Source organism: Eriocheir sinensis, unplaced genomic scaffold, assembly GCF_024679095.1.
Source record: "Eriocheir sinensis breed Jianghai 21 unplaced genomic scaffold, ASM2467909v1 Scaffold1190, whole genome shotgun sequence".
NCBI lineage: Eukaryota > Metazoa > Arthropoda > Malacostraca > Decapoda > Varunidae > Eriocheir > Eriocheir sinensis.
This window is the reverse complement of record NW_026110508.1, coordinates 58,722-70,000: the sequence shown is the minus strand read 5'-3', so window position 1 is coordinate 70,000 and position 11,279 is coordinate 58,722. Positions and strand designations below refer to the sequence as shown.

The window sequence follows — 11,279 nt, the reverse complement described above, 5'->3', positions numbered from 1 at the left end:
ACGCGGCCCACACCGGAGCGTGAGTACAGAAGAAAGGGAAGGAGGGGAGGAAGAAAGTGACAAGGGTAGAGGGGAAGGAGGGGAGGAAGAAGGTGACAGGGGTAGAGGGGAAGGAGGGGAGGAAGAAAGTGACAGGGGTAGAGGGGAAGGAGGGGAGGAAGAAAGTGACAGGGGTAGAGGGGAAGGAGGGGAGGAAAAACAGCATAAGTGAAAGGGAGGAAGGAGGGAAGTAAATTAACGAAAAAAATAGAATGAAAAAAAAAATCAAATGACCTTTTCTTCTGCTTCTTTTTCCTTATTTTCTTCATTTCTTTACTTCCTCAACTTCCTCTCGTCGTCATAAAATAGGATCACATACATAAGATCTTGTACCTTTCCTTCTTTCTCTCTCTCGCTTTTCCATCTAATCTTTTTTATTACTCCTCCTTTTCCTCCTCCTTTTCCATTTCTTCTTATCAACAGCTGCACATTCTCCTTCTTCTTCTATTTCTTCCCTTCCTCCTTTTCCTTCTCCTTTTCCATTTCTTCCTTCTCAACAGCTGCACATTCTCCTTCTTCTTCTCTTTCTTCCCTTCCTCCTTTTCCTCTTCCTTTTCCATTTCTTCCTTCTCAACAGCTGCACATTCTCCTCCTCCTCCTTCTATTTCTTCCTCCTTGTCCTCCCTTTTCCATTCCTTCCTTTTCAGCTTTTCACTTTGATATTGTTGACGTGAGAGGTGGAAGCGTCTGAGAATACCGCCTTCATAATAGGTCGGTGTTGTCAGGCGATGCCGACTCTCACACTAACTATTTTCAAAGATCAAAAAGGAGATGAACTGGGTTTTCTTGAGGGTATATTTTAGGTTCATGGTGCACAAGAAAGGTCAAACTACTATCAGGGTTATATAACTACACATAGAAATACACAGCAAACCTACGAAAGCCTTGTCGAATGTGTGTGCTTGGGCTTCGATAAACGCCTCTCCCCTCGACCGCCCAGACGCTACTAAGGAACCAGGACCCATATTCTCAAACCTTTCGGCGCTCAGTTACACATATTTTACAAGGCTTTCGCAGGTGTTTCGGGCATTTTCAGGGGTAGTTTAATGGCCCTCGTTTTTATTTAACTCTTCTTCTGTACCATGAATGCGAAAAAATCTTCATGCAAACCCGATTAATCTCCATTTTGACCTTTGAAAATAGTTAATATGCGAGGTTAACGAGAGTGCCATCACATCATAACTGCCGGTGAAAAAAAAAAAAAGCGTGGTGATTTTTTTTAGTGTTTTATTGTAATTACGAGTTTGGCACCTCATTAAAAGGCGTGTACCTATATATGAATTCGAAATATCATTGGTTGTTTTGCTTTTAATGAACGCTGCCGGGCCGTGATTTAGAAGTGAAAGGTTTTGAAAGTTTGCATCATGTGTATTGCTTTTTTTTGTATATTTTAGAATGGCAATAATGGTGAAAGAAGACGAGGGATATTGCAACGAGAAGGAGAGGGAGTAGGAGGAGGAGGTGGAGAAAGTGAAGGGAGGGGGAGGAGGAGGAAATGGAAGAGGAGAAATAGGACAAAAAGAAATAGAAAAATAAGGAAAAGGTATGTCGAAAGGAGGAGGAAATGGAAGAGGAGAAATAGGACAAAAAGAAATAGAAAAATAAGGAAAAGGTATGTCGAACAGGAGGAGCAGAAGATGGAGGATGTGGAAGAGGAGAATGAGATGGAGCAAGAAGAGAAAGAAAAGGAGGAAGAGCAGGAGGAATTGAAGCAGTAAGAGCAGAAGGAGGAGGTGGAGGGAGAGGAAAACGTTGCAAGAAGGAAAGAAGTAAGAGGAAAACAAATAGAAGACGAAGTAGTACAAGGTATTATTAGATAGCAAAGTAAAAGCAAAACAAAAAACAAAACAAAAAACAAATCCATGATCCTAAAAACGAATCCTGAGCAAAAATGAATAAACAAATGAATAAATATAAAAATAATCAATTAGAAGAGGACTTTTTTTTTGTATATTAAATAGAGCACAGAGCGAAAAATAGATGGATTTATATTTCGTGTGACAAGCAATTAATTTCACTCTCAATGGCAAACAAATATATAGAGAATTAAATAATCCTGAGCGTTGTGCGAGTATGATCTGTGCACATTCTGACGATAATGGTGACAGATAGAGAGGAGGATTAAAGAAAAAAAGAGGGCAAAAAGAAGAGAGAGAAAGCAAAAGAAGAACGAATTAAAAAAAAAAGCTATTGACGATAATGGCGAGAGGAAGAGAGGAGGGGGAGGAAAAATAAAAGGAGGACAAAAAGAAGAGATACGAAGCAAAAGACAAATAAAAAAAAGCTATTGACGATAATGGCGAGAGGAAGAGAGGAGGGGGAGGAAAAAAAAGGACGAGGACAAAACAAAAGATGTGACGAAGCAAAAGTAGGACGAATAAAAAAAAATAATAAGGGGAAAAACACAGTAGGAAAAAGTGTGATCTGATGGAAAATATGTGGCAATTGTGACGATATCCGAGGTTGTTAGTGATGAAGGATGAAGATAGCTAGGAGCGGGAGTATGTGTGTGTGTGTGTGTGTGCGTGTGTGTGTGTGTGTGTGTGTGTGTGAGAGAGAGAGAGAGAGAGAGAGACAGACAGAGACAGACAGAGACAGACAGAGACAGAGACAGAGAGAGAGAGAGAGAGAGAGAGAGAGAGAGAGAGAGAGAGACCCGCTGACATTTCCCGTTCATAGAATGTGGGTGTGAGGGAAGCTAGGGAAGAAAGTCCTTTTTTTTCCCTCTCCTCCTCCTCCTTCTCCTCTTTATCCTCCTCCTCTTTCTCCTCCTCTTTTGAACATCCGGTAGAAAATGAAGGATGGAAATATGTTGTATAAAAAAATGAGTTGCATCGTTTTTCTTTCTCTTTTTACACTGATATGCGACGCGTGTCCTTTCAAGTTTTAATGTTAAACCTTCGTATCCTATTCATTCAGTTATCAATCAGTCAGTTATCTAAGTGAGAGTGTCGATCATTCATTCACTCTCTTTGCCGGGAAATAATGGTGAAGTTAGTCAGTCAGTTAGTCAGTCAGTTCGTCAGTCAGTCAGTTAGTTAGACAGTCAGTTAGTCAGTTAGTCAGTCAGTTAGTCAGTCAGTTCGTCAGTCAGTCAGTTAGTTAGACAGTCAGTCAGTCAGTTAGTCAGTCAGTTCGTCAGTCAGTCAGTCAGTTATTTAGACAGTCAGTTAGTCAGTTAGTCAGTCCGCTGATAATTATTGTAGTTAATTTCTATCTATCAAAACCCATTCATTGTAGTACGATTGATTGGCTCTGTTTTCCGCCCAGAGTTACAGCTTTACTAGTCTTAGTCGTATCTATTTTATACTCCAATAGTGATAGGTTTGTTAGGTAAATGTAAAGTGAGTTAGTGAATTAATTTGTTGGTTGACTGGCCACTTCGTTTAGGCGTTTCGCATTAGCAAGTTAGTGAGGTTGAAAAGTTGGTAAATAAATATATACTTAGTTGTTGGCTGTTAGTTGTTTACTCGTTAGTTAGTTAGCTAGTTAACGAGTCAGTTCTCATATAGCTAGTTGTTATAAAGCTGCTTGATAATTGGCTAGTTTGTCATTTTTTTATTTGTTAGTTAGTTAGTTAGTTGGTTAATGTGTGTGTGTGTGTGTGTGTGTGTGTATTTGCGCCAATCTTTTCGCCCACCCTCAGGACGGACGTGTACGTGTACGCGGTGGACCCCGTGAGCCAGACGGTGGTGGAGGGCGCGGCGCTGCGGCGGGCCCTCAGGCGGCGTCGCGGCATGCTGGACGCCATGCTGCCCGCGGACCTACACCTCAAGGGGCTCCGGCTGCCGCTCCCCCCCCGGCCCGGCCACGTACTGCAGGTTGGGATTGTACGAACACTGTATGAATAAGCTCCTCTCTCTTTCTGTTAATTGTCAAAGAAGGGTTATACAGGTAAGTCGCCATGCCCAGCGTGATATCACCATTGTGCTCAGATAAGTTCTTTTAACATAACTATCTGACGCACAGGTGTTATGAGTAAGCATTATTTTCTCTTTTATGTAACCTGACGGGTGTTTTATATAAGACAGAAACCCATACCCGCCCATTTCTGTCCTGCAGTGGATTTGCAATAGTAGATAGTGACGATGATCACATCTTATACTACGGGAAACTAGGTAAACCCATAGACTTCACAACTAGTTGACGGGAAATCTCTTCAGTCTTGGCGCGCTGGCTTCGCGTAAGGCCCGTTATGGCGACTTTCCTGCGACAACTCAAACACACTCTGCGTTCTTACTCCGAATTTAAGTGGAAACAGGACGAAATCTTCAAGTTTTAGTGCATACAAGCAGGCAGGAGTGTCTCTAGAGTGATTTGGTCGAGGATTCAAGGTAACTTATATAAAATAGCACCATGCGTGCACTTTGAAAACGTTGTGTAAAAAATGGCAAATCTGCGTAACTTTAGGTTGAAATCTTTACGTAAAATGAATGATAACTGTAGGATAGTGAAGTCCACAGTTTTACGTATTAGGAAACAAGAAATGTACCGTTAGTTAGTGCCTACATGGCAACTCAGCTCAGTTCCGCGTCGCCGCTAACTCGCCTTAGAGCACGCAGTCCTAAAAGTTATCGCTGTCTGTAAAGGATTATCGCTGTCCTGCCTCTGTTTACTCTCAAGTAAAGGACCTACAGTTATTCATCGTCTCTGTACCCTCCCACAACTGCAAGGATCCAGACGATACAAGAAGACCTGAAGGCAGTGGATCGAGTGGAAGTGACGGAGGAGACACAAGATATGAGGACGCCGCGACCCCGGAGTAAACTGTGGAGCCGTACTACGCCATCAGTGCAGTGACTCAGTGTTGTGTGCAGTGCAGTGGTGTGTTCAGTGCAGAACTTCATGGTGAGCAACAGTTGGCCCAGCGCCTGCATTTGCTGAAGCTCGTCCGGTTCTTCCCCGGGGGAAGGCAGGCCGACGGAGGACGACGGGGTGATCTTGGCAGAGGGAGCTGGACGACGAGGTGATCTTGGCCCAGGAGGCCGACGGACGAGTTGCTCGGCCGCGCCGGGCAACTACGCGCTACCTGGCCAGGAAGGTCAGGCCAACTCCTCTGTGGCCGAGCCGCAAGGTGGGAGCTTGCCTGGCCCAGGAGGAGAGCAGAGCCGTGGAGCTCGAGGAGATGAAGATTACCGCCCTCTGAGACGACCCGCCCTCTGACGTTCGACGCCCTGATCGAGCTGGTCGACAGGGGAGAGCTGGAGACCAGGCCGGGCGGTGCGGCCATCTCTCCCAATGGCCCACATGGCGTCCTTCGGGATGTCGCTGTGGGACTCCCTGATGTGCAGGGAGGGACAAGAAGGAGCGCAGGTTGAGTTCCTCTCCTTGCCATGCGCCACAGGGACAGGTTCAGGCACCTCCTGGGTTCCTGGCGGCCTCAGACCCGACCTTGCAGGGGTACAGGTGCCAGGAGGGGCACAACCTGGCCAACACCATCTTGCCGCACATCAGCAGGTCCCTCTTCAACTGTTTCGGTGCTAATTTCTCCAAGGACGTGACCTCAGAAGCGAGGCAGAACCAGGCCTTGAAGCAGCCGACCGGCAGCAAGAGGAAGGAGCAGTATCATCAGGAGGGCAGGAAGGAGACGGCGAGGACAGGGACGTGTACAAGTCCAGGAAACTGACCGGGCCCCTCAGGGGCCCTGGCCAAAAAGGCTAAAGTGATTGTTCAGGGACGAGGGCCAGATAGCCGGCAAGACGTGCTGCGGCAATAGTGACATCGGAATACCAAAACAAGTTGTGATTGTATATAGAAAAATGAATATTTTGCTTTTGTTGAGTAAAATTAAGATGTTTCTGCATGCTTTCCTCAAGTATTAAGTTTCTAATGTGAAAATTAAGTGATTTATTAGATGTTAAAAACTTACGTAAAAAATTGCACTAAATAAAAAAAAAATAAGTAGCTATTTCGGGCAAAAACTTATAAGATATGCTAAATATTGCTATTGATTCTGAAAATATAAGTGATTATCTCTGCATATGGTGATGTTTGTGCATCTAGCGTAAAATCTGAGGATTTATTTTTTTTTTATTGTTTATACTATATATAAAATACAATTAATCAGGTTTTATTTTTTAACGACTTTGAATTTTTGATACCGCTGCTCATGGAGACTCATATATGCCTAAGGGAGGTGCCTGTTTTAGTTTCAGGTCGCTAGCTGCTTTGGTTTTGAAAATATTTAAATTTTAAATTTTTGAAAATCGGCCCCCTGCGAATCGGCCCCGCGCCCCGTTTCCCGTCAAGAGATTGTGAAGTCTATGGTAAACCTTTTTCCCGAAGATGAATGATGTAGATAAGAGTGTTGAGTGAGTTAAAGATATAAGTGTTGTGTTATGGAGGCGGAGTGACAAGAGTAACCCACTTTTCTGATGGTCGTCGAAACATTTTGAATAGAGAAAACAAGCAGGGAATAAACAAAAGCCTTCTTATGCAAACAATTCTTTTTAGAACGAGTGATGCGGAAGGTTATTCTGCATTAAATAGTTCGCGTTCCTTTGAAGTTGGATGGATACAATGGCTTATTTGTATTGTCTGAGGGGAAAGGAGGGAGGAGGGAGGGAAAGCACAAGGTTTGAAAATAGAGCGGAATGGAAAAAAAAAAAGTAATTGAAAATGTTCATATCGGGCAGCACGAGCGTGTGTCTCATCGGCCGCGCCTGTGATGCAATGAAACAATAATGGAAATGAAGCAGATCAAATGTGTGGCAGAATATGGCTCCGCGTGGGAGTGTTGTGTGCCGATCAGCGCTAATTGTGTGTGTGTGTGTGTGTGTGTGTGTTGTGTGTGTATGTGTGTGTGTGTGTGTGTGAATGCTCAACACTCCGCCCACGTGTGCACTCCGTGTTACTCCGCTGGCCGTGAATGAGGTCTGTCCGCACACGCAGTTATTGAGGTTTGTGGGTGTTCTAATATTTCGACTCTTTCGTCAGGAATTACTCAGCGTCACGCCGTTCACAGGATTAAAGTGGACATTTTACCTTTGTTGCGGGAAAACGCTCGTTGTGTGAGTATCTTTCATGACCGCTCTCATGTTTTCCTCACCGCAGAATGGAAGCGGCTGCCGCCACTTTGTTGAACACTTCAAAGCCGCCACGACAATTTCTCCGGTACGGTCGTCGTTGTCGCGGACTCGCTCGCGGCAACAAAAAAGAAATCCACACATTGTTCAGCGGCCGCTCGATGCCGCGGCGCCGCCGCCAGCCCAGCGTTCCATTTCGCTAATTCGTTTGTTTCTCTACTCCGGGTTGGGATTAAAGTGTACGTATATATATATATATATATATATATATATATATATATATATATATATATATATATATATATATATATATATATATATATATATATAAATATATATATATATATACAAATTGTTTTTATATACGACTATCCACTTGTGTAATATAGTACCATTATTCCCTTATTTAATTGATTTTTTTTACTTTTCGATCTATGGCGCAGGTGTTCTTTTTTGGTGGGGTCTGATGGCCGGCCCCAGCCCGTCATGACGCAGGCAAGTGTTTATTGTGGCGCCATCTTGCTTGGCTCACGCTGCCCCCAGGAGGTCATCTTTGATCCTTTCTTTTAGAGAGAGAATCTTGAGTCCAGCTTGATTGGCAGTCTTCAGGACAGCATATGGGTAGTTCTAGGCCACTCGGCGGTGACTGAAAAACTCCAGCTTGTGGCGGCGGCGGACTGCGTCCCTCTGGACGCGGCGCCGGCACGCCAACCATTCAGCCGCCTCCTCCCCATTTGCCTTAACCTCATGTCTTGAAGGTGTGCGTCCTAAAGGCGTGTATTGGGCACCGCTAACACGTGCCATTAGCAGTCACACACCCTCGTGCCTCAGGCCCTTCGTCCCTTCCAGTGCCTCCCGTCCAACACTTCCACCCTCAACTGCCCCTCTCGAGAACTACCATCTTGAAATCTATGATCTTGCTTTTACTTTGAGTGGTGAATGTTTGTGACAATTTTGTGTTGATAGTGTGTGTGTGTTGAGTCTCTATTTCCGTCCCACTGCAGACCGCGGAGGTGGCCATCCTGGCGGGCGCGGTGGTGGTGTTCCTACTGACGGTGGCCGCCATCGCCTGCCTCTGCTACAAGCAACGCAAAAGGTCAGTTCCATGTTTCTAACTTTAGCCGCGTCTTCTCAAGGGGGTAAAAAATGCCTCAGTCTATCTGTCACTCGGAGGAACGGTGAACCTCAGTTTGGTCTTTTCTTCGCCAGGCGTCGCAAGCCCATGCCACTTCCGCCTCTGGTGACCACCGGGGGCATGCCGGTGATGCCCATGGCCTACCCGGGGCCCTTCGCCGCGCCCTACACCCACATGAGTGACCATAGCAGTGCGGACTCCACGGAGGCCCAAGAGGGGACCCACGACCACGCCCACTACCCAGCCGACCACGCCCATTACCCCCAAGAGGCGGCGCGCTACCCCCCCGACCACGCCCACCGGCCCCGTCCTATCATCAGGCAGTCCCGCTGTGCCCACTCTTGCGTGTCCGACATTGAGGTGAGTGACTGACAATTTTGATAATTTTGTTGAATGTTTGTTGATGTTTTCCGTACACGGAGCGTAACATTGTGTCATCATGTCGCAGGGTTACTAAGTTGTTTAAATGTTCGGTTTTGTGGCAATGCCTTGATAACACCTCCGTTGCAGCACACGTGTGGCAGTGAGAGGTTTTCTGTCCACACTGACGACGACGAGTCGGCCTCCATGTGTGCCCGTCACATGACGTCCCGAAAGAGGCGACGCGGCGGCGAGGGCGCGTCCAGGGTTGGGGGCCGCATCCCGAGGAGCCTTCCAGCTCAGACCTGGACGAGCGGGACCACGCGCCGCCTACTCAGCGTGCCAGGCCAGCCCAGGTGTTGTGCGCGGGACAGGTGAGGCGCCAGGGTCCTGCGCCCGAGCAAACACGGCGGGCGGCCTTCTTTCAAGTCCCTATATAGCCCACTCGTTCCAAGAATCAATAACGTAGATAAGAGTCTTGTATAGATGATAACGTAGATAAGAGTGTTGCTACAATGATTGCAGCCCATCCATCAACAGACCCCCGGAAAAGGGGTAGAGCTAGACAACTAAAATGAGGAGGAAACAGGAAGAGTAAAGTAAACAAAGCAACATTTACCTGGAAAGCCAGATAATCTCCCCATCACATGAAGGTGACTCATAACCCGTGGCATCAATCCACAGGTATCAACGTAGCGGAAGGAACACTCGAGGCCTGCCCACCGTTGACTGCTCGGCCGCCTCCTCCACCAGAACACACTCCCCGGACAGCTTGGAGCAACACCCCCACCAGCAGAGTCGCGGCGGCGCCATCCACACCATCCCACGCACCCATCTGAGGCGGGAGTGGGCGGGGGAGGCGTCGGGGGCGGGGGGGACCTCGGCGGACCCAAACCCAGTGACGTGACGGAGTTGTAGCCTCGAGGAAGGAGAGGATGGGGACCGTTCGGGGCGTCACCTGCGGCTGCTCGTGCAAGATGTTGTAGTTGTTGGTACGGCAGAGTGGCTGTATATAGACTGTCTTAGGAGCTGTGGAATGATCGGATTTACATATCAAGAGTCTCTAATTAATGTGTGTGTGTGTGTGTGTGTGTGTGTGTGTGTGTGTGTGTGTGTGTGTGTGTGTGTTGCAACGTTTTCATGAGACACTTTAGGTGATCAGCTATTAAGTAGAATATTATTGTATATAGAATGTCTTGAAAACTGTAAAATATTAGAGTTTATAGGATGAGTTTATACGTGTATGATATTTTTAGTAGGCTTCATGGTAGGCTGTTGGAAGCTGTTGGTGACAAGATAGATACCAAAATAACGTAAACAGAAAGACAAGAATTGCAAAAACTCCGTAATATTAGAGGTTTGGATTCCGCCTATATTACCTTCTGTTGCAATAAGGTGTTGGAATAAGGCGTAAGTTTTGTAAGTTTTATAAAAGTAGGTTATTCCGCAGGTACGTTATTTCTAAAGACTGTTACTTTATGCGATGTTTCCAAGGTGACACGTCTGGTTGTATGCGTTTAGCTGGTGTGTGTGTGTGTGTGTGTGTGTGTGTGTGTGTGTGTGTGTGTGAGAGAGAGAGAGAGAAAGAGAGAGCTTGATTGACTAGAAGTGTAAGTTGTGCCAAAGGAAAATACTCTACGTGCATTCATACTTCTATTATTATCATTAGTATCATCAGAAAAAAAGTTCGCATCATAAATATCTCGATGTATATATAAATTTCCCTATCACTCATTCTTCACTTCACACCCGAAAAAGAAAACGGAATGGCACACACGAAAGGCCAAGTTTTATATCCTCTGTTGGTAATTTGTTTTCACCTTTTTCCTTTTCTTTTCTTTTTAAATTCATCTTTTCTGTGTATCTTTTCGCCTCGGCCCAGTTTCGGTTTGTTCTCGTGGCTTCTCAAATTTTCTGTTTTCTTCTCAGTTTTCCATATTTTGTGTTGCTTTGGGATGCGGGAGGCGAATGCAACACGTGTCAAAGGCTATATTCTTTTTGTTATTTCTACTTCTTCCTCTTCTTCTTGTTCTTGTTCTTCTTGTTCTTATTTTTGTTCTTCTTGTTCTTGTTCTTCTTGTTCTTGTTGTTCTTGTTTTTCTTCTTCTTGTTCTTCTTCTTGTTCTTCCTCTTCTTCTTCTTTGTATCATTATTATTTTATCTTTCTCTCCAAATCCAAAAAAATATATCATTCACTAAATATTTCATTCTTGTATAAAATAATTGACAGTGCGATAAAAGAGCGATGCATTTAAAGATTTGCGTTTGTGTTCAAGCTTTAATAATAATCCCGTGTGAGTGTGTGTGTGTGTGTGTGTGTGTGTGTGTGTGTGTGTGTAAATAAACCTCTGAGTATATATATATGCTATCAAACGCTGAAATATTACTCCGTGCTGTTAATAAACCCACTAAAAGCACTAAGCAAGAAGAAATATATCACATGTATCTATATCTTTACACCACAAAAAAACTGACCAAATTCTTATGTAACAAAAAACTCTTAGAAATATATGTAACAAAAAGTATATGCTATTTGTGTAACATCGGAGGGAGGAGGAGAAGGAGAAGGAGGAGGAGTCAACGGAGGAAGAGGAAGAGGGAGGAGTAGTACGAAGGAAAGAAAGGAAGGATAACTAGACACCTTCTCTTTACGTTATCTATGTGAGAGACAAAATATTTTAAGGTGTGTAACGGTAATGAGAAGGAAGGTGTAACGCGAG

General features: G+C 45.0%; 1 protein-coding gene across 1 annotated transcript in view; it reads left to right on the top strand.

The window, feature by feature from the left end:
• LOC126989488 (cadherin-89D-like) overlaps positions 1 to 9,466 on the top strand; it is a gene marked incomplete at its 5' end in the record, with an annotated part of 40,901 nt that extends 31,435 nt beyond the window's left edge. The window contains 6 exon segments of the mRNA XM_050848062.1: positions 1 to 19; positions 3,686 to 3,860; positions 8,069 to 8,160; positions 8,274 to 8,559; positions 8,710 to 8,933; positions 9,244 to 9,466. The exon segment at positions 1 to 19 is cut by the window's left edge and continues 65 nt beyond it. Of these exon segments, the coding sequence (XP_050704019.1) occupies positions 1 to 19; positions 3,686 to 3,860; positions 8,069 to 8,160; positions 8,274 to 8,559; positions 8,710 to 8,933; positions 9,244 to 9,466 (1,019 nt within the window).
• Positions 9,467 to 11,279: the final 1,813 nt, after the last annotated feature.